Source organism: Myiozetetes cayanensis, unplaced genomic scaffold (genome assembly GCF_022539395.1).
Source record: "Myiozetetes cayanensis isolate MyiCay16 unplaced genomic scaffold, myiCay2020 scf10, whole genome shotgun sequence".
NCBI lineage: Eukaryota > Metazoa > Chordata > Aves > Passeriformes > Tyrannidae > Myiozetetes > Myiozetetes cayanensis.
In genome coordinates, this window is record NW_026086605.1 from 14,991,670 (window position 1) to 15,015,971 (window position 24,302).

General features: G+C 35.5%; 1 protein-coding gene across 2 annotated transcripts in view; it reads left to right on the top strand.

Annotated features, from left to right (window-relative positions):
- LOC126653308 (adhesion G protein-coupled receptor A1-like) overlaps nt 1–24,302 on the top strand; it is a 270,064-nt gene that overhangs the window by 39,864 nt on the left and 205,898 nt on the right. The window contains exon 2 of one of the 2 annotated variants that reach the window (XM_050340872.1): nt 2,561–2,632. In XM_050340872.1, coding sequence (XP_050196829.1) covers nt 2,561–2,632 — 72 coding nt within the window. Of the gene's footprint in view, nt 1–2,560; nt 2,633–24,302 lie in introns of those variants that run through there. The other variant, XM_050340873.1, reaches the window with a different exon arrangement.

Consider the following 24,302-nt stretch of genomic DNA (forward strand, 5'->3'; position numbering starts at 1 on the left):
AGTCTGGTGTAAAGATTTGAAAGTTTTCATTTAGAAGCTCAAATCTACATATCTAAGTTTTGTTTTGTTTAGTTTTGTTTTGTTTTTGATTTTGTGGTGTCTTATATTTTTCAAGACTCAGTTTATCTTTCATAAAAATAAATGAGAGCAATATTGAAGAACATGAACTGTGTTTACTAATTTATGAACTGTGTTCCATTTATGAACTAAATGCTCTGCTTCATCTTGTGATTTATTACTAGTTTGATAGTTCTCTTGAATTTGTAGGAGTTTATTTTATGTGGGTTAATGATACTGATTTCAGTCTACACATGTAGGGCTGTACAGAAGGAGGCACAGAGGTAGAGTAGGAGACCAGCTGACTTGTGCTGCATTTTGATGGAATTGGCAGCAAAGTTCAGACTGCCATCTTTTTCTGGGACGAATGAGTAGAAGGCTGGAAAAACAAATTGGCACCATGAAAATTTTTCAAAGACAGAACTAGTTGTATCTAAGCCAGATGAGAGTTCTGAAGTGCATGTCTCTTTTCAAATTAGTCTATGCAGAGTTGTCCAAATATAATATTTATATCTAATGTCATTGTAACAGAGACCAAAGATGGTGTTATCTGTAACACAGCTTATTATAAAAAATGACCCAGTATGAAGTGGAATTTATGATGTTAGTCTTTCCAAGCCCAGCGAATTTTAATTTTGGGTCTTCATTTTTTCTTGACTGACTCAAGTTCTGTGCAACCTCAGAAGAGATAATAAATTAAAAAACAAGAATAAAGTAATAGGACATTGAGAATAAAGCAATGGAGCATGTCATGTATTTACATTTTCTAGTTTAGGTATTTTAAATTTTAAACCAGTGTTATGTCACTGCTGAAATGTATTCCTATGATGGTAAAAGAGTTGGTAGATTAGATAAATGTTTATTGTCATACCTATGATTTTTAATCTGAGCAGTAGAAGGAGGATCCTGTGAGATATGGAGCATATTTAATTTTTGTTGTTAGCATAGGTTTCTGTGTGCTTTCAGATGTGTGGGTGTGTTGATCATAATCAATCCCAAACTGCTACTTGTGGGTTCTACTGTCCAGTTCTGGGTGAGGAGTTATGTTGCTGCACAAGTGTATTCATTAGCAACACAGTGTGATAATGCACAGGTCAGGTCTGAGCTCCTCTGTTCTCCATGTGGATGGCCCACAGTGGGCCACCAAGTCACATCAAAATACACATTTATATATGAATTTTAGAAATAACTCACAAAAAAAATCTTACTAACATTGCAGTATTTTAACTTTCCTACATCAATAATTTTCTCTTCCCCTATGAGTCAGTGTTCCGTGTTGTTATGTTTGCACCTAGACTCGAGATTTTATGTATTAGATATAAGCTGGGGCAAAGCACTTACTGTCCATATGCAATGGGAAATGCTAGCAGTGAGACAAGTTAAGATAGTCTTCTTTAACAGATTGTTTTAAAACTTTGCAAAAAATAAAAGATCGACTAAAGAGATCTGAACTTTGCTAGTTAAGAGCATAAAATTTCTTTTGAATTTTTTGGGTCTACTTTCTATCTTACTGCAAGCTATGTATCTTATTTTGAAATGTAATTTTATGGACTAGGGAAGTATAATATATTGTAAATGTTACATTAAAAGACTCATTTCTCAAGCAGTTGGAATTAGATTTTTTCAGAGACAAACGTTTCTTCTGCATATTGCATTATCATTAGGTCTGCTTAAAAACAATTTCTCAAGCTTCTAAAATGAATTGCATTTCTATTGAATATTGAAATGTTTTTAAGTAACGTCTTCAGAATGAGTACATATTTGCATTGTATTGCTTCTGAAATAGCTGGGAATATATAGTGGTGGAAAATGACTAAACTAGGAAGAACCACTTGTGAAATCAACAGTTGTTTAACATGAAGAGGAGGAACAGAAAACTTTTTCAGTGGCCTGGATGCAGGACCAGTTTGCATGTGTATGTGATGGTGGTGGTGCTTGATGGGTCAGGCATAACTTAATTACTGAATTTCTGCTGTGCAGAGGTTGCAACAGGAAAGCACTTTTGGACTTGTCTGTTTTTGTTTGTCTCTCCTGTAGAAAATCAAATATTTCTCTGTGTATGTCAGCCACTGATGGTATAATTTCTTATACCTCCCTGCTACCTCACTGCAAAGTGACTTTATCATCCTCTAATCTTGAACAGTTTTTAACCTGTGTTTTGTTTTATCTGCCTTTTTGCAGACTGGGAAGCCCAACAAGTAACTTTGTGGTCATTTATAACCTACTAGTGAATTATGGGCATTTAACAGTGTTAGAGCTTTCAAGATGGAAGTCAAAATTTATTTGTTGACATATTTCTTGACTGTGCTTTTATTTAATAAAGAAAGAACTATGCACTTAGGGAAATGGTAATCTTTATTTACTGCTATGATGAGAAAATGCAAATGAGGCAGTGAATTTTGTGAGTAGTATTTTACAGAGCAGTCATTTACTATAATTATGTGTTTTAAATCAGTGGAATTATCATGTTCTATTAACTAGATTATGTCCTGACTTCTTGTAGGATTCTGAGTAACAACAAGATCTTGGGGTTGAAGAATGGCTCTTTCTTCGGGCTGAGATCCCTGGAGAGACTGTGAGTAACTGATCAGCCTCATTCCACCTTCAATTAAAAAGTCTTTGTACTTTAAATATAGAAACAACATCAGATAATGAAGTTGAGATGTTCTGAACTGTATTGCACAGTAGAGTTTTTAGGCAGTCATCAGGTTAAGAAACAGCCTAAGAATGAGTGCAGGGGGATGGACGTGGAAAATACAGGAAAGCACTGCCATCAATTTGGAACTAAAATAAACATCCAGTCAAGGGCTTGTACTACACTATGTACACTATCACAGTGAAAACTGGTATATGTAATGGTAACACTAATATACCTGACATGTAGTTTGGGTTATTTAACTCGTTGCTCTCCAGTACTTCCATTTTAATTCACACTAATTTTATTTTTTTCTGTATTTTAATTATAATCTCAAGAAATTGGACAGTACTTATCACTGAAGCAGATGATGACATTGATAAATCTCCATGTATTTCTAGCCAGTATTTGGAGGGAGGAAGAGTTGCTCAGGAGAAACTAGTGAGTTAGGAAGAAAACATTTGGAAACTTAAATGGAAATAAATAAGCAGTAACAGCTATACTATAATAACACTACTTTCTGTATATACAGGCCACTCATTTGAGAATAATCATGTGAGCAGGCCTAAAAGGCTACTTTTTATATCTATAGGTAGCTTGTGTTGCCAGTGCATCTAAAATGAGTAATTATGTCATGCCTATCTTACAGTATCTCCTGCAGCTTAAGCTAAATTATTTTTACATTGGTTTGTAAGAATATCTTCATTATGTTGAGCTGTTGATATAAAATAGTTGCTGCATTCATGAATATATTCTGTGTTGTACAAATATTTCCATATGCAAAGAAATTACATATCAAAATCAACTTTAGCCAATATTTTTACTATAGATGCATGTGATATGCATGCTGTTTATGGCTGTGTAATAAGGTGGGTAAGTATACAATACTGAGATGTTTGGATATTCTAACAGTGACATCAAAATAAACAACTTACTTCAAGGTCTGGAGCAATCCCTTAAGCACTTTGAAGGGATTGGATAAAGCCAGCCATCTGAACGTTTATGCGAAGGAATGCTGCATTTTGTCTGCCTGTGGTTATAGTTGTTTCAAATACTTTTAAAATGTCAAATATTAATGTATTAAATGGTAGGGAATATTAAATTGTATGAAATGAAGAGTGGTGTGTTATTTACTAACTAATTTAATCTTAGATGAAACACTGATATGAGGTTTGTAAAGAATTTGCAAGTATTTTAGACAAAATTGTTTAGAACATCGGATAGGATTACAAATTTATTGAAAGAAGGGAAATTAGTAAATTAAGTTCTAATGTAATGTAAGTAAATCGTTACTGTTTAGAACCACACAAAAGATTTCCTCTGGAGTTTTTTTTAAGGTTTAATTTACGTTGGGGAATCATACTCAGCATGCACTTTTAAGAACTTTATTAGTTAACTAGTGAAAGAAATACTTCAACCTGAAAAGGTATTTCAAACAGTATTGAGAACAGGGGAAAACCAGAAAAACTGCCTTAGTTGTGTTGCCTCAAGTATCATCATGATCTAAACCTTTTTCATTTTCTTGTGCTGATTTTTCACAGTATTACAGAAGTGAGTATCATCTCCTCTGTATATAATTCTGTTTGGCTGTGGTGTTAATACAAAATCCATAAGTGGTCCATAAAGACAAGATTTCAAGTGATGACATTCTCATCAAGTTCAGCCGCTGTTTCTGTTTCATAGAGGGCCATTCTGGCCCCACATGTTTCTTATCAATATCTGTGAAATCCCTGTTTCAGCTGGAGGGTTGAGAACAGCTGGAATAGTCTACTGTGAGGTGAGTGTGAATGAACTACAGCTGGACGAGTGCTCCTAGCCCTTGGACAAAGGTTTCCTCAGCTTTGCCTTTTCCACAGAAGCTTATTCAGAGCAGTACTTCAGGTGCTTAAAATAGAGAACTATGACAGCAACTGCTGTCGATGTTCGTGGCTCCTCAAAATGGACCAAGAACTTTCATTCCCTGCCTGAAAGGGGAGGCAGAGAATCTTACGAAGTACAGTAGCAGGAAAATCCAGCTTCCTTTAAAATAATGTTAAGTGTACAAGATTAGGTGCTTAAGAACACTAGTGTGCTGGAATTAAGAATTACTCGTTTAATTTGGCTTTGCAGTCCTTGTGTTCCTGTTCAGAACAAAAAATAATGTGAATACCATAGAGGCAAGAATCATGTAAGCCAGTAATTCTTTTATGGATACCATGAGATCATGAGCTAGAAGAGTGTTAGCTTAAGTGGGAAATGAAATCATTCAATGTTAAACTTGAAAACTTTAGAGAATTAAAATTTCTTGTGGAACTGAATGACTTGTATATTCTGGCTCTTCCCTATTTTGGAGTGCTTAAACCCTCTTTTGGACTAGAGTGACAACTTTCCCCTTCTTATTTAGTTCTTCAATGCATGTAACAACAGGAATTGGATTACAGAAATGTCAGTCTTCCCAGGTTCTGGTGATTTCTCAGTAGCATGTTGCACAAGCAAGAGACCTCACTGAGAAGTTGTCTCAAACTGGGACTCCTTATTTTATGCAACTGTAATCAAGCAAGTCAAGAAACATAAGTTATTTGCCCCTTGACTGTCCATTCTAAAAGTAAGACAGAATTGATGTTTCTGAAGCTGAAATTATTGTAGAGTCCTAATATTGTACATTTAATTATTTTTTTTTAAATATGGTTGCACCTGATTTGTATTTGCTCCTGCAGACTTTTCAGAAAATTGCAATTTTTTTCAACCATAGCATGAGAATTACCCGGTTTCCGTTTCAGATTGTCTTACAGCTGTGTTACTGCTGTAAACAACAAGTCTGATATTAGCTTTTCAGGGGATACAACCATCTAACATGTTTGGGGATACAGCTATTTCCCTTTTAATAATAGATCACAGTATCAAAGAATATTCTGAGTTGGAAGGGACACACAGGGATCATTGGGTTCAGCTCTTAAGTGAATGACCTGTACAGGGATCAAACCCATGACATTGGCGCTATTATCACCATGCTTTAATCAACTTAGCTAATGGATAATACTATATTTAATAATAATTTCTTAATATAAAAACTGAATGTAATGTAATGGTGTCTGTAATAAAGACCACATAATAACATTCAAAATATATGTATGAAACAATAATATTTTTACTGGGCAGTTTGTAAAACTGCTTTGAAAAACATTGTCTCCCAAACGGTGCATTTTCTATTTTTTGTATGCGTATGAACGGTGACTCATGAGTGATCTGTAGAGATGGCAGTCTCTTTCCACAGTTCAGGTTTTCTGAAGCTAGGAATTGGCTGCCTTGTGCTGTTTTGGCTCACAAATGTGTTACGGCATCTGGAGCGTGATGTGCCTCTGTGCCTCTGAGCTTACACTGCAGTACTAACAAGAGGCACTAAGAAGTGGACATCGTTACTTAAGTACCATGTGAGAATAAAAACTTTCTGTAAACTTAGGTATTATATGGTGTATTTTAGAAGCAAGTGTGGTAAAGGAAGGGTTTATTAAAATATGAAGAGCTTTGTGGAATTTAACCAGAAGAGATCCACAGACCATAAATTCCATAAATAGGAATGCGCACCTTGAACTCATTTCTGGGATACACCCTGTGGATGTGGCTGTCTTTACATGCAGGAGGCTGAGAATTCAGTTTGGATCTGAAGCTTGGAGCAAAGACTTGACAGCTCATAATAGTTTCAGTTTCAGTGCCTTCCCTGTCTGCAATCAGTGTCCTGTCTTCCCAGGAGATGCACTGGTCTGAGCAGGACAGCATCAAACACATATAATAAGTTTTTCATATGCTCTAGGTACCATAAAAGAAAGGCAAAGTGGGCTTTCAAAGCTCTGAAAGAGTGAGGTAGCCCTTTCAAGTGAAGTGTGAGCAATCTGCAAGCTCTCATATAGTTAAAATATTTGGAAGGTTATGAACAACTGACAAATTGTCTATGTAATTCTATGGTATAGTTACTCCATAGATTGGAACAATATGTTCAATAGAAAAATCTGTTAATTAGTTCACTTTTTAAAAAAATATTTTTATGTATTTATGTTTTTTTTTAACTTATGGTCAGTAGGGTTAACCATTGCTATTACCCAAGGAATCATAGGCTAGTGCAGATTATCAAGTTATGAGCAGATGCCTTCTCGTGGCAGTATATGGTATGGATGCTGCTCCAAAGACATCTCACTGTCTCCCAACAGTGTGCAGCAAAGTAATAGTATTAGAAAGAGCTGGGGCAAGTCTTTTTATGCTTGAGAATATTTGTCCAGCCGTAGTCCACATGATGCTTCTGGGGGCAGTGGCTGAGGTTGTTGGGCCAGGTGCTCCAGCTATGCTGGACCCAAAGTCAAGATCCAGACTAGGAAATTAAATCTGATATCATCCTGATACTAGCTGGCACAAAACACTGTGTATCTCAGCTATTATCTACACTACTAATTTTCTTACTTTGCGAGTGGCCACTACATTGCAACTGCCTGGACAGCCCATGTTCTGAGCTACCTCCCCATGTTACCTGTAACTGGGTAGCCTTTTGTGGCTTCTCCACTTCCTGGGCTTCCTGGTGCTTAATAGGATTGATTGTGTGCTTGGTATTTTCTGAAGTGGATGTATGAAGTCTCTGTTTTATAACCAAATATACTTTTTCATCAAGTTTATAGGAGCATAATTACCTCTGAGACTGTTGTTCCTTTGTCCCAGTGACTGAAACTCTTTGATGGGTTCAGAAGCTATTGGGAGGGAACCAGCAAACAAAAATAAAGAAACGTACACAAACAGACTGTGATTGCATAAGCAGTGTTTTCTTGGGAAATTGGGCTGAAAGATCACTAAGCAAGATTACACGAGTTTGTCACAGTTGACCCAGAAGAAAAGCATGCCAGGCACTAGTACTGCAGCAGTGACTGTTTTACAGAAACTTGCTTTGTTACATTTTCCCAGTGTTCCTAGAAGCATTTCTAGACAAAGAAAAATAATACTGAAGTATCTGGAAGAATTCAGAATTGCATTTATTTTTTGTTTTTATTTTTTGTTAACTGTATAGATCGGCCTTACTCAACCACGTCTTGCTTAGATTGGGTGTTCTTTTATTAACTGTTGCTGTAGTGTGAAGTTACCAACCATGTGTCAGTGCTATACAGCCACGTTGTCCTCAGTTGCTATTAGACAAGTTTACCTAAAAGCTGCTTTCAGTAGATTTCAGTGTGACATTCTGCAACTATATGTTGTGGTGTGTGACTGAAATAATAACACATTAACTTGAGGGATGAAAAGGGCTGGAAAGATAAGCACAAAAAATTAGACCTTAGAAAAAAACATGTCGTTATGCAGTTGGCATAAAAATAGGATATTTAGAAGTTCTTTAGCAAAATTCAGGTGGTGAATGTGTAAAGTACATTTTTAAGCATACAATTTACGTTCTCTAAATTGCTGGCCTCTTCATTTATTTCCCTGCCCATACATTTGAAATGTGTATGCACACACACGAAGAAACAGATGTTCTTCCTAGGTACTGTGAAAGATTGGAAATATGCTGAAAGAAATTGTTAAACAATTTTACTTTCAACACATGTGTATGACATCTTTGAAGTTAGAAACTTCATAAATTAGATTTAGGATTTTGTGTTCTTTTTTGGATTGTTGTAAAAATAGAGAAATAGTGGTTATTATGAACTAATAATATTTCAAAATGACAGCCGGTATCCAGCTGTGCAACTATCCTATTTTTTTTTTATCCCTGAAGAGCTTGCAGCTAAGGAGTGTGCCCCTAACTTCATGCAAGCACTTTTAAGAGAAAATAGATTAATAATCTTGTAGACCTCAAATACCATTTAGCTGTGTTTAGGGAAATACTGTGATGTTACTCAGGGAAAGGCAATTTACAAATCTATTTCATAGAGTTGCTTGTTGTGTAAATAGTTGTGGTACGAATAAAACTGGTTTAATCTAGTGTCTGTATCTGGAGAAATATGAAGAAAGAAAAATAAATGCAAATTCCTTTCAAGGATCTGAAGTTTTCTCATCACTTCTTGTATTTCAAATCCTGCATGGATTTATTAAATTCTCTAGATCTAGTTGATGATGATAACAAACAGATTCTTTGTTTAAATTCATCTTAAATATTCTCAAAGAACAAAAGTACAGATGCTGCAGCCATTGTTTTTTCTTGTCTAGTAATATGTCTAGGAATCCTGGGGAATTATAAGCAGTTTTCCATGTAAGATTTCTTATTGTCTTGACTTGTTGTAATAGTTTACAAAAAAACCTCATACGATTTGAAGTGGTTGATCATCTTCTGGTAGGTGAGGAAGGATGGGGATAGTCGTGGGGAATGATTTTTCTCCTGGAGCAAGGCTGTGCTTTGTGCACTTGCTCTAAACTGGACTGAAAACAATTCATGATCCTCTTGGCAGTCATTGAACTTTGAGTTACCCTTTTGGTTTCAGTGTCAGATGAAGAAATTGTCTTTTTGATTATGTTGAAATAGTGTTTACATGAGACAGGATTGTGCCCTTTGTCAGTGCTTGATGCAGATAATGTCGATAGCAGTTTTTTAATCGATAGGTGTGTTTGCCTGCAATGAAATCAGTACAAAGGCAATTATAACAATTGAGCTCAAAAAGCAAAGTTCTGAAAATTAACAAATTACTGAAGTTAAGGTACCTGTTCATTCAGAGATGTGTCTATTGCACATAATTGGTTTGGAGCATTGGAGATACTCAGGAAATGAAGTGCTTTACAAATAACGGGAAGGGAAAAAGCCCAAACAAACAATGAACGTAGGCAGTGTACAGATCAGAAAGAGGTAAGAAAATATTTGTGTACATAATAATAATTTATCACCTAAAATTAGAATAGCTTTTTGTGAAAGAATGGTTTTTGAGGATCATTCTGGAGCATGAAAGAATCAATTTCTACCAAGAAAATGAGTGTTAAGCTTGTAAATAGGGCTTGTATTTTTCAGAGCTTAATACACACATCTACTTAGCCATTTGGTAATAAATGCCATGGTCAGTTGCTCTAAGATATTTTTTCTGGGGCTTGTACCATATCCCAGGGTTAGAACCAGATTCCTTACTTGTCCTGGAGCTCCTTCTGCATCTTCTGAGACCAGTCGTTCTTTGTGGTGGCTGCAGCCCAGGGATTTTACCTCTCTTTGGTGCTTGGTCAACTGTAATTATGATAATTTTGGCCATGTTACTCAATAATGCCAACGTCACATTTATTCTGGTACAGACAGAAGATAGAGATGTTCACTTAAATAAATGTGTTCTTTAAGTATCTAACTTCATGTGTCTGTCAATGAAGTTGGTAACAGTCGAATTATTGCAAAATAATTGCATGCATGTTTTAAAAAAATTCTTCCCATAAAATTAATTTAGTTCTATAAAACACAATTTCTATAAAGTCATTTTAATATTTTAAAATTTTAATGGCATGGATTGGTGAGACTGGTATGACTCTGATACCAGACTGAAAGGAGATATGAAAATGACCCTCATAGCACCCAAATATCTTCAGTTCCTCATTGTGAAGGCTTTTTTTTTAGTATCAAATATGACTTCCTCATTAACATTTACAAATTTGAATTATATGTTGTGCATCATGCAAAAATTACAAGTTTATTTATTTGTTCCAAATAAAATTTAATGTTATAATGAGAAGTTTCCCCTATCACTTACTTATATAATTACTTAGCTGGAATTATATTATTATTTCTAACTGACTGTTTAAGTTGAACAAATTTGTTGCTTGACAGTATTTATTAATTGATAGATTTCTTTTGTCATCATCTGATCCTGGAAAATGTTACATTTTAGGCATTGTATTCAATTAAAATATAGCTCTTTAGCTTCTATATCTTTTACTGGAAAGTAATTATTCCTTCTTAATCATAAAGGCGTTTGTGTAAATAGGGAATTTTATGCATGCTGTAGCAAATGCATAACAGTCATATAATATAATGTTTACATGTTGATGTTAAACAAGAGTCTTTTGAAAGAAGAAAATCTATGAAAGAAGAGGGTTTTATTTGAGACAAAAGATTAGAAATCAGGGACTGTCTTATTTTAAATTTTATTATTAATTTTCTTTCAATTTTTGTCACATCATTTGATCGCTCTCTCCATCTCTCTGTTTTTCATCTGTATTCTTTACCTAATGTCTCCAAATCTAGTAATACTGAGAGATCTCAGCATGTCTAGAGAAACAAAACATAAGAGAAAGTGCATTGATGTTTGTGTAATACAAATTATTTTACATTTCTACCATATGCAATCATTAGTATGCACTCCTAGCCTGACTGGGAAGCAGTGGTAGTGGGCACAAGTACACGAGTGCAGATAGAGGGTAATGATGCTCTCTTGATGTATTTTGTGCAGCTCCACGCATCACCAAAAATTCAGTTGTTCACTAAGTTTAGTAGTAAATGTAAACCTCAGTTTTTGCAAACAGTGAGAAGGCAGGTTCTACAGCAGAAAATTGTCCTCTGTCAACAAACATTTTAGCTCTGACTACAGCTACTGAAGTACCTCTCACCGAGTCTCACACCAATCCTAGCATAGGGTAGGCTGAATAGCACAGGGTGTGCATGAGTTTAAGACAGGGAGGGAGATGATTCTCAACCTGTTGTCTTAGGTGACAAGGCTGGTTTAGTGACAGGACTGAGGCAGTTCTGGTACATCTTTGTGCCTGAGGCAATGCAGGGGATGTGGCTGTCACCCTGTTGTTATCTATTTGATGGACTCCATTTTAATCCAGGCATAAATTTTGCCTATAAATTTCTTCCAGTAGTATAACCTGATGTAATCAGATATCACAGGGAAAAATACAAAGAAGATGGATCAATATATAAAACACTTGTATTAACGTAATGTCATTAAAAATTGATAGAATGCTGCTAGCAAATAGGTCTACTTGTATAAATTTGTATTTTACTTTTACTTTTTTTTTTAATGAATGGAAGTCAGCTGTAGCTGTTCTGTTGGATGCTGGGGTTTTTTTCAGTGAACAATATGAAATTAGAAATATGCCAAGCAGAAGTTAGTGTAATGAACCAAATCCTGCCCCTGCACTAGGAATTTGAGTTTGCAGAACTGATACTCCCCTATCTATCATCACAACCAGTACACACAAGTATGTTTTCTGGGTTCAGTGTTTTATGTATAAAATGAGAGAGATCCATGGATGCCCTGACTGGTGCAGCTTGATTAAAATATCTATCTGGTTACATAAGTATCAAGGAGCAACAACAGACCTAAGGAACTTTTGAAAATACCATGGAACAAAAAACTGCACTTGGAAAAACCACTGTTGGTCCTCACTGTTGGTAAAGGAATGTGGGGTGAAATGCTTTTCAAAGTAAATATCATTCAGCTGCAGGCAGTGTTTTAATGAATTGCACAGAAGAAGGGTATCTAATTTGCAATCATTGCACAGAAATTTTGCAGAGAAACCAGGGAAGGAGAAACAGAGGCAAGATCAGTGTCACAAGTCAAAATAGGCAAACTGAATTAAAAATCATCTTTTCATTTTAACTTTGTGGTCCTTTATGGATCTCTTTATTTCATTCTATGACTAACAATAAGTTACTTATTTATTAATGCAAAAGGTGGGTATGTGCATTCTTTGACATGTCCCCTCCAAAATCAAGTCCCCAAACTCTCTAAACTCCAGAACACATTATGTCCTAGTCTACATTATCAAAAAGAGATTTAGCATTCTATCAGGAATTATTAAACTCTTCCTATTCTTAATATGCCTGTCAGATACAGAAGAGCTAGACATTAAAAGGAAAATTACGTTACTCTCTTTCTAATGTGCTGTGAGTCTTACAACCATGAAGTAACTATCAAAGCACTTGTAATGTAGTCTGATAGAAAGGTAATGTATATTTTTCCTGTAGTGCTTTGTTTTTTACCAGTACAAAGTCATAAACCAGACTATTAGACATCACATATGTTATATTTTAGAGGATGAGCCAACAGGAAAACACACTGTATGTCTACTGCTGTAGGGCTGCTACACTGTAATGTGCAAAAAAATCAGTAATTTTAAAAAGAGAGGATGTTTCCTTTGGGATATTACTATGCTCTTTAAGGTAGCAGTAATCAACACTGAAAAATAGGTTAGTAAAATCAGCCACATAGTTCTAGTGCAAGGGTCCAGAACCAAGTGTGTTTCCCATGGTTTTTTTAATACCTTAAGCCTGTTTTTTGTTTGCCTCCTAAACTGCTAAATTTATTTCTCTGTTTCTGCGGTATTTTTTTTTCCCTCTGATAGAAACAACATTGGCTACCAGGCCATGTCTTAGCTCTTAATTCCATGCTCTCTAATGAGATCCAAGACTTGGTCAGTGCTGCATTCCCTCGCAGGAGCAGCTCGTTGGCATGACGGGTGTTTATGTCATTCTGAATGTACGGCTGAGATTACATTCCTCCAGTTCTGGCATGAAACTCTGGTTTCATCTTCGGCATGAAATTGCCAACTGCTGGCATGTACGTGGTACTTAAGATGTCAGAGTTTTGCCAGGCTGCACTGCTAGACTTTTGAGTGAAACTATTTGCGTGTTTTTCCCTGACAAAACCAATCTCTGTTGGAAATGCTAGCATGGCAAAGCAAAAATGTTCTATGGGGGAAACAGCAGTTTCAGGAGCATCTTTGTCATAGATACCAGTATTTCACGTCAACTGTTTTATAGTCACAAAATACAGAATCTTTTTGGATTGATAAAGCTGAATTATACAATTTAGGACTGATGCAACCTATGTACCTTTTCTCTAAAGAAAGGCAGAGTGGTTGGAGAAGCATGAAAAACAGAAATGGGGTTTAAGAACAGTTTATATGAAGTCAGAGAGAAGCATTCTCAGAAGGCAAGCTGATAAAAATTAGTGTTAGCTTGTCAGCAACTGTGCTAATCTTGTGAACTGTGGTGTAAGTTGATAGCTGAATCCTTCTGTTCATTATGTGATTTTGATCCCTCAGGCTCAAAACATAGGCTATTGGTGGAATAATGTTTTCAAACTCCAGAAAATGCTATAATATTACTTGTATTCAGATACCATGTGGTCTTTAACATATTTATTGTCAAGGAGACAAAAAGTTTGATGCCTCATCTGGTAGTATCCATTTGTAAAATTTGAAAGACCTCAAGTTCTGACTAGGAGCATCTCAACATCATGGTCTTGTTTGGTAAAAGTCAGTATTAGAAGAAAAGCTCCCAACTCCATCCTTCCTTCCCAGAGAGTTTTCTGGGCCCTACTGATAACTTTCTTTTTTTGTGTCTCCATCTCTGACTTGATATTAATTGACATATATTTCTCATTTGCTCTCTTATAAGAAAAAACCCCACCCCTATGTATGTAAGTTAATGTCTGCCAGAAGTGCATGTCTCTAGACTAGCCTGTGAGACCTCTGATAAAAACGTGCTATTACTGATTCATATCATGCTAGTCTGTAAATGCTCCAAGGGTACCCAATGACCCTGGGAGCGTGCTGCCCTCAAAATTTCTGGGGTTGTCTGCAGAAAGCATAGCTTGTTCTCTGACACTTGTACTTCGCCAGTAATCTCTGAGAAGGCAAAATAAAAACATAGAATTGAATTGAAAGGAAATAGAAAGAAGTGCTATGTTTTATGCCAGTTTAGTGTAAAGGAAAAAAAAAATCCCCAAAATGAGTTGTCTGAAGTAGTTAGGAAAGCTGATGTAATATAACAGCTGTGGGCAGTTTTTCTCCCCACTTCTTAATATAGACAGAATTGATTAGTTGGGTGTAGTGTAGTGCTGCGTGTGTCAAGTAGGTACAAAATGGTTGTTCTCACGAGAAAATTGCATGCAGACTTAGCACATGATAAGCTGTCTTGTGTTAACACAAATTGCCTCGTTCTTGAAATGGAAAGTGACTGGGAGAGCTATAGAGGATGTTTGTATAGTCTGAGCTATGCATATATTCTGTGAAAAAAAAGAATTACAAAATTCCTCTATGTGCTACTTTAGAAAGTGTTTTGCTGAGGAGAATACAGAGAGAGAAACACTGTGCTGGAACAGAATGTGTATTTTTATTTGCTTGTGAACTTGAAAGAATGGAATAAATTTTTTCTAGGCAATGATAGTGAGCTTAATTTGGTAAAAATAAGCATTTTAAATTAAAAATAAGCCACTTGAGTTAGCGTAGTACAAGAAACTTGTTGAAGCATAAGTAAAATGTTTTTATCATGCTTTTATAAGCCAGAAAACTGCCAAAGGGGCAACTTGAATCTCTTAAAGTCAATTAATCTCTTTCTATGAAAGAATATCAAAGATGCTTAACCAGGAAAAAATATTTTAGCTGTAGGTGCCTGAAAAAGCCAAATTTATTAAAAAGCACACTCTTTTGGCCATAACTGTAACACTTTTGTTATGATGCTATAATTAATGGCCATTGAAAGAAAGATTTAAAGCTAATGGATGTACCTCAGACACATAGTGCATTTGTTACTTTCACCGTGTTTTTTTCATTTTTTTATGTTCAATATTCACATTTGTTTGTTAATGCAAAGTAAGTTAATACTTTTTAGAAGACCTTAAAGATGTGCTTTTCAGCTGAAAGGGTAGTTTAAAGTACATTGTGTTCAGAAGAAAACAGTGTTTTCTGTACTGTGTCAGCAGCTAAGTTGAGAATTTGATGCTTTTTTTCCCTTTGTACTGTTAATTGCTTTTAGGTATTTCTGAGAAGTGCAAATGCCTCACAAGGGCCAATTCTCCCATTTGAGTGAGGTTTAAATACTGTATTAAGCTTTCCTACTGTACAGAGTTATGTGAACTTACAAAAATATTTAGGTATGTAAGACCAGAATAGGTTGCAGCCAGATGGAATTTTCAGGAATAAAATAAAATTTGTTCAACTCTCCCTCTCAGCATATACACCATAAACGAGCCACTCCATTAATTGGTTTCCAGCACTCCATTAAGAACACTGAAACTTCTGTTCAAAATAATGTCCCTAAAAATTATAAGCACAGTTTTTTTTTTTTAATTTTTCTTTTTATGCATCTTTGCCACCGTAACCAATAAATCCTTATCAGTCCAAATCTGACAGTTTCTTTAACCCTGACTGTGCTAGCAAGGTATACCAATGCAGGCACTGCTTTTTCAGTACTGGCCCGGATCAAGTTACCAGCATAAAATATCCAATATGCCCTCTGTTAGCCTTTTTTAGCAAAAGGGGAGGAGCAGGGGAAGCTCCTGAAGCCATGTTCTGCATCAAGCAACAAATAAATAAGTGTTGATGGTCCTCACAGATGCCTGGGAAAGATTCATCTCTGGATATGCAAAAATTCATATCTTAAACTGCAAGTTCTAGCTCTAGTAAGCCCTGTCCATGCATAAACAGTATCAAACTGAACAAATATTTTGAAAGCTGCTTCAAATCTTTATTTCTGCTTTTTCTTATCTGTGATCTAAATGTACTCATAGCCTGTTTTTATCAATGTGATTTTATAGTACTGTTATTCTTTGACTTAAACTAATCTTTTTCTCTTTGTAGGGTTCACCATTTATAAACTGTAAAGTAATACTTACTTTCCTTGTCTAAGCAAGCCAAAAATATGATAATCTCTTAGTGACATCATGAAAATAACCATGAAATGTATATATCCTAAAAAAAAACTATGGGCACAAAACCTGAAATGTATCTTAAACTAAGATTATTATCTGCAAAGATTTATTTTGTATATAATGACAATGTACTGTCTTTATATTCTGAAAAATGAATTTTAATCCAGTTAGTTGAATACTCAGACAAATACAATTTCATCTTAGTTTAACGTTCAGAAGTCATGTTTATGTTGTAAAACTGTTACACAACTGAATATAGAAAAGACCTCTCTGGATCATCTACATACAGTAAATAAATATCCTTGGGAAATTCACTGTGACTTTAGAGTTTAGGAAGTGTGTACAAAGCTGCTTTCTCTGGTCTTGGGTAACAAACCAGTGATGACAAAATGGTCACTTAAAGAAGCTCAGGGAAAATCTAAAGCTTCCTGTTGGTGACATTGAATTAATTCCTACTTTTCATCCTATTTTTATTTCTCTTGTCCCTGTTTTCAGGTTGAGTGCTGAGATTGCTGAATGGGTGTAGGCAGTTCTTTTCTTTTTACCTTCTCTTTCTTTTTTTTTTTTTTTTTTTTTTTAAATTCAGTCATCTGCACAGAGGGTAACATAACAGACTTTTTGTTACAGGTCTTCTATCCTGATTTCCTTGCATTCAGGTGTTTGAGTAGTGATCTGTGATGATTGCTTTGTAGTTTATTTGTGTAAATCAAATTAAATCCCTTTCCTTCAGAACCAAATGAGACATTTCACTTATTTTTCCCAATTGACTATGTTATTGCACAACAGCTGCTCCTTGGTTTCATATAGCTGTCTGCTCTTGTATTCAGATTCTGTCTTATTGTAAGATGAGAAAATTCATCTTAGCTAATAGCTCTGACATAATTTCTTCTTCATTCATTCATTTCCTACTTTTCTACTTGCCTTGTTCTAATTTATGTTAAGCAGTGATGATGAATGAAAACCATTTAACAAAAGTAGGAAAATGGTATAAAATAGAAAGTATTAGCAGAGAGGTGAAGGACATATGTGGAACATGGGAAGGCACCAAGTGTTTGTAAGGGGTCACCAGTAGCACATGTTGGAAATGGTCTTTATGCAGAACTACTTCTTTTGCTCATACTGACATTAGGAAATGTCTGGTCTTCCCACCTCTGTGTAAAGGTGCATGTTCTAAAGTCTTGTTTTCTTGTTTCAGATCTCTCCTCTTAGAAAAGTTCCAAAAGTTGTCTTTTGTGAAATAGGTGAAATACTCATTTCTTTGGCAAGTGGTTCTTATAGCATCATAAAAAAATATATTTCTGTGCCTTTTCAATGTATTTGTGTTCTTGCATCATTCCATCTGTTTATTCTTGTGTTGAAATATTGTACCAAGACACAGGTGCTTTATTTTTATGTCTAGTTTTCTATACCTGTATAATTATTTTTAAAATTCCATAGGTGTGTGTGAAGTTCTTTTTTTTTACTTATTTTTGGCCCATATCCCCCATAAATCCAGAAAAACATTTTCATGTGACAAGTCCTTGATAAAGGAATTAGGGTTTAATTCTCACACAAGGAGCTAAACCAGGTTTCATTCTTTCAGCCCACCTAATGCCTCCTAGTAGCTACTTGTGGCTTTTCCACACCCTCCATGTTTACAGAGATGCTGTTCCCTAGTGCTCAGTTCTTTCTTGCATGAACAGCCAATGTTTCATGATACCTACAAAGAACGTAGAACCATAATTTATGAAGGGTGTATAATGGACACATGAAGTTGAGTATATGCCAGCAACAGGCATGAACTCTTCAGGACTCTGGGCTCATGCCAATGTAAACAAAAGCTGGTATAGGTATATCATTGTTGCTGTTGCTTCAACTCACGTAATGTGCTAACTCGTGCCACACTTTCTTTTGCTAAATGAACCTCGCAAATTCATTTCTTTAAATACTTGACGTGTCTTAGAGAGGTTGAAGTTCAATTGACTAAAACTCTAGCATCTTTAATGAACTGTAAAGCATTAGATGTGGAATTTTTATTTAGTTATTTAAATGCTTGCATGTTTCAGAGGTTGCATGTATGTTGCTGTAGTGTGCTATTTAAGTCACTGGTGGTATGGTATGAGGAAGTCCCATTGATTGCCCCATTTATGTGAGTTGCATCTAAGAGCAGATGTAGTTATTGTTTTCATTAACTGGGTTTACATAAAACTTAGAACTTGCAAAATCACTAGGAAGAGTAAACAGTGTTTACACTATTTTGTGACCTACAATCAGGTTCCCATGAAATTAACGTTTTCTGAAACCAAAGCTTTTCTGATGACCTTTTAAAATCATTGTGTAGTTCAATGATATTTGTAAGTTGATATATGAATAACAAACCCTAATGAAGTGTGGTGAGCCAGCAGAAAGCAGACAGGATCATGCACGGTATTATAGGTCTTGCTGAATGACTGAAAGAACCTTTTATACTTGTTACAGAGTTGACTGTCAAACTTAGTAATGGGCTAATGTAAAAAGACTAAACTGTACGAGCAGCTGCTGCTGACTTTTGTACGCCAATCAAGCTAAACTAAAACTAGAAATGGTCCTTCTGTTTTCTTCAGGATTGAGATAGTAGTAGATATGGGTAACCTGTATTGGTCTTGACTTTGAGAAAATCCCTTTATATGCAATGCTATTTAGCTGTTATTACCTCTAGCTCATAAGTCAATGTTCTGACACTATGAATAGCATGAATCATCATCTGTTTCTAACTTAGCTACACATGAGTGCCCTTTTTATATCAGTTGGTAGGATAAATTCAGGTTAGATAAGTATGAACTGATAGATCAGAACAATACTGGCAGTTTGGCAATATTTGTTCCAAGTGCAATTACCTTTTATTTCCCATTGAAGTTTCAAGCTCCTGTGTGAGACAGAAGGAGCATGGATTCAGAGAAATGAAGGAGAATGCATGTGCACGTATGTATAATATCAGTGCCAATTTGCCAGCAGTGAGCCTGAAGGAAGGCAGCCTGCCTGCTCCACCACTCACCCAGAAAGTTGGCAGAACAGTCAATCAGACAATTACCTAACAAGCTATCTACATCCCCCAATACTAAAAAGCAAAGCAATTTGGTTTTGTTCTTTACTGACATTTTACCTTTTGCATGTCAGCTGTTTTGTGCATTTTCTGTGTGTTAAATTTGGGAATTGTATAAGCTTCATTTTCTGGCTTATTCGATTGTGTTTTCCTGATCATATGCTTATTTCATTTTATTGTATTTCTGAAAACAAGGAATTTCTAGGTGTTATTACTATTATGTTTAAGTGTACCCATTTGGTTTTATCCTACCTAACTTTATGGAAGACTTTGTAGAATTAAATTGAACGTGGCAGTCTTGCTTCTTATCTTTTTTCATCCTAACCACATCAGAGAAAAGACTTAAGGGAACAATGCAAGAAGGGACTGATAGAACAGAATATGAGGCACTACTGCAGGTTTGTATCCTCTGGCCCCTCTAGCTCTCTCCTCCTCTTCTCTCAGAGGTGGAGGCACTGGAAGTGATTAAAGCTTACCGTGCTTTGCGCAGGAAGGGTACAGTTCTGGTAAGGAAAATATCCCTATACATGCATACACCACCCCTTGATGATTTGAGCTGCCACTTTCTAGGTTCTTTTGCCTGTTGTTTGCAGGTAAACTTTATCAGAATATTTTTTTAAAGCTAATTAGTAACTGTCGTCACAAAATTGATTGACTATTACCAGAACCAAAGAGGTATAATTTATTTTACCCTAAACAAACCTGTCTGAAGTGACTAAGTCTATTCTTCACGTAACACAATTTTCATCAACAACAGTACATCAGGAACCATTTGATCTTCATGATTTTTACTTAGAATAGTGCTCAACAGTTCGGTTTCTACACATCTCCAGTACTTCTGGATTGCTTTGTCGGCTTTTTTTAGATAATTTGAACCATTATAAATTTGAGTACCCATTCGTAGTTTGATTGTTTGAAACATGAATACAGGTTGTAAGTTACTTTTTTGAGAAAAAATATCTAATTTACTGCACCATGGAATTCTTTCTAAATATGTTTTATACGCTATTGTTATGACTATTTGATAGAATTGTTTATTGTGTTTTCCTGGAATGGAATAGATGTTTTCATTAAGATAGTGTTCGCCAACCTTCAGATGAATGTAACATTATAGATTATTTGTACTAAACTTTCCTTCAAAAATCTTCTAAAATGTGGACTTCTAATGAAACACTTATAAGGTTAAAACTTTAATTCTGAGATTTTTTTTTCTTTCCATAAGCAAAAGTCTATTCTGAAGGCTTAGTACAGATTATTTGTTCTAATTCTGTGTTTTTAATCTCTAGTGTGAATAATTTCATCAGATCTTTTGGTTGTTGTTTGGTTCATTTTAGGTTAAGCCAGGGGTTAACTTCTTACAGAGATTCATTAAAAAACAGCTGGGCTTTTTCTGAGGATATGGAAAAGTGCTTTGGTCAAGATTGAAAGAAATAGGGATTCTTATCCAATTGCAAAATTGAGATTCTTATCCACTCCCCTCTCCTCCCTCAACACTTATGTTAAGATTTGAAATATTCAGACTGGAAATCTGGCAGAGATTTGTCCCTCTGTTTCAGATGTTGTACAGTTCAGTAATCTGTTTCCATTTGGCTGAAATGTAAGGTTTTAAGCAATATACATCACATTTGTGCAAAGATTATGGTAAACAGTGCAATCAGTGATCTAATAATGTTCACTTATATGTGTGTGTGTGTCATATATAAACAGTGGGGAAATTCCCAGTAAAAGTCATTCTCACAGTAGCTTGCTGCTGCATAAAAAATAAGAGAAAGGAGTTCAAAGATATGTACAGGGCTTGGAACTATAATTAACATAGTCTAAGTGAATGAAATGCATGGATGGAAAATTTATAGCCTCATTAACTGGGAACTGGATTTTGAGAATTGTGATTACCAAGTCATTGTACATGATGATGGAATTACAATATCAGTGGCTTAGTGTGCCTATAAATGAATGTCTAAAAGTTATACAATGGAATAAATATAAAACACTTAATGTAAAAAAATTCTCACCTGAAATGCTAAAATCATAGTGTCACTTAAAAGAAAGGATAATTTTTGCAAATGTAGTAAAAATTTAAACTAGCCAATTAGACCAAAAAGAATTATTTTTAAAATTTATAAAAATGAGGAAAAAAACCCTGAAGAAAGAAAAATTTAAAAAATGGCATATGTCAGATTTTGGTCTTGTGGAATGACAATAGCTTTGATTTCAGAGTTCTGAATGACCTATTAAAGCTTAGCAATACAACCATTAATTGCTAAAATAATTATTTAGCTACAAGCAAGTCAGATTAGGTTATCTTAGCAGAATGAATCAAAAACTACTAAGCATAAGATGTAGAAAAAATTGGCAATTGGACTGTAGAATTATATGCTTTTTCTTGTTGATTTTACTTGTTAAAATTTTGTTAAGAAGTAATATATTTTCAGGGTCACCATGGCTGTGGGCCATAGAATGTCATGTTTAGGAGTCAAGACACTTTCCATATGGTGATGTATCAAATACCTGATACTGAAAAGTATCAAATATTCTTTTTTCTTTTTCTCAGAAATCCAGATGTCATAATGAGAATTGCTCTTATTTTTTTACAGTATCCTTCAGTATAGTTGTCACCTGGATTATCTTTGCCCATGTTGAATGTGGCCATAAGCATATGAGTAAATTTTGTATAATCCTTTGGAATACTTAATAATAGAATAGAATATGTAGTAAAGTAAGCTTGTACCGAGTCAAAGTTTGAGGTGTTTATTGAACAAACTTAAGTTGACGAAATTTGCATTTTGCCTGTCTTGCCAGTTGCTTCCATGAGCTAAATTGCATGCTTTTAAGACTGCCTTTATTGCATATGGTCTAATTTGTCAATCTTAATGTAGCTGTAAAATACTGTGAGCACAAAAATTTGTAGGCAGATTAGTAGTACCCATTAGTAATCTCTAACTAAGCCTGACATGTACAGATTTGGTCATTCGCTAAAAAAAAATATCCTGTCTTCCTGAGGCCAATAGTGAGATAATTATCTGGGGTTACAGAGAATTTTCTTGCCAAGCAATTCTAGGGAATGAAAGTCAAACAGAGAACATTAAATATTTTACTAACCTAGGGACACTACCATTGGATTTACTATAACAAGAAGCTTGGTACAATTAGAAATTTGTGTATAGGAAGGTTGCCTATTTTATCAGGGGTTTAGATATTGTCAATAGAGTGCAGAGCAATACCTTTTGAGCTTCTCAGATGCACTAAAGTGTTACAGCACTGAGCCAAACAGCACATTAACCAATATGAGGGAGCCATGTGTGCTCAACCAAACTGGAGATGAAGGTGATCTTTGTACATGGTGATACTAACACTTAAAGCACTCTGACTTAGGCCTCTGCTTTTAAAAAAGATTAGTGGAAAGGATAAAAAACAAGCTAAAAATTGGAGCAGGAGAAATGGAGTATGGTATTAAATAAAAATCAAAATGGAGAGAGCAGAGTTGGAAAATATATGTTGGTACCGCAGTGGACGTGACTTGGGAAGATGCAGAAACCTGTGACTGAGTGCTGGGGTGCTGGTGCTGTGAATGGAGAGAACCAATGAGCTGCTGAAAATTGTTTGTTCTGAATCTGCTCAAACCAGAGGCATGTGGTGTTGCTTGAGCAGAGCTGGCTGGGCCTAGCCTGGGACACTGATGGAGACCTGCACTTAGATGTATGATTCGTGTTCCTCAGCACTAGAGTAAGAGTTGGATACTGCAGAGGGAGTCACACACTCCTCACAGAGGAGGAGAAGGAGGGAGTAATTCACATTGCTTAAAAATTACATGCTTCAGATATGCATTGCAGGAGACTGTAGGGAGAAACTGGCAATGAGTGAATTGGCTGTGTTATATTGGAAAAAATTATTTAGAAGTGTCTTGGGGGCAAAAAAATCAAGCTAAAAACTGTAATCCCTCTTCAGGGTAATCGTTACACAATTTGCTGCTTCATTGCAAAACATTTCTTTTGCACAACTGTGACAGAGGTCTAATACATGTAACTCAGTCCTCCCTCAGCCTGATACAAGCTTGCATAGTTTTGCTGAGGGTTTGCTGATGCCTGTTTGTCTTCTGTCTAAAATCTATGCTTTTTGCCAGGCAAAGAGGAAAATAAAGGAACCTCTGGAAAACCAAGTGGGTCTTTTTGACCATGGAAGAAAAGGACAAGGCAAAAGAGCAGCAGAAAGCCCTTCACCTTTCCAGGGAAAATAAAATAATAGGATGGGAGACACCAACCTTACCCAGCTTCTGAGACGTATCCCAATTATGTCTGCTCTTAAAGAGATGTTTTTACCTTTGAAATACAACAGCCTGTAGCAAATCAGGAGTATAACCTGCACCAGAAAAACTAATCATAAAAAAACAATCAATGCATTCTTAAACAGTGAGTAGATCCTGCTGAAGTAGTAATTATCCTGTACTGGCCTACAGAAATCCAGAGATGAGCCTTCTGTGTTCAAGCCTTCAACTTAATGCAGGGAGGGCTCTTCTTTTCCCTTCCTTATACTTTTCTAAATTTTTTACCTTATTATCCTTTGCAACTAAGGAGCCATTCATGGTGCTCCTTACCAACAGCTTGCTGACTGTGAAAAAGGTTTGTGGCTAGGGGACATGATTTCATCCTTTATTGGGGCAAGAAAATGTAGAAATTCAGAAGTAGGAAAAGGGCAGTGGTTGTGAATATGAATTATAGTAGAAATACCGATTTGGTTTTCATCTGCTCAGACCTTTCTTAGAAAGGCAGGCTTTTGCAGCAACTGTGCTTTGGTGTTTAAAAAAAGGAGGTTTCTATCTCCCTTGAAAAGGAAGTCTGTTAAAAAAATAAAGTATCCTTGCTTTTTTTTTTTTTTTTTTTTCTCCTTTTTAAGAGTTCTGGCTATTGAACTGTAACACCGGCCACATGTGCATTAAAACTATAAAGTTCTTATGAATCTTTAATGAGGAAATGTTCGT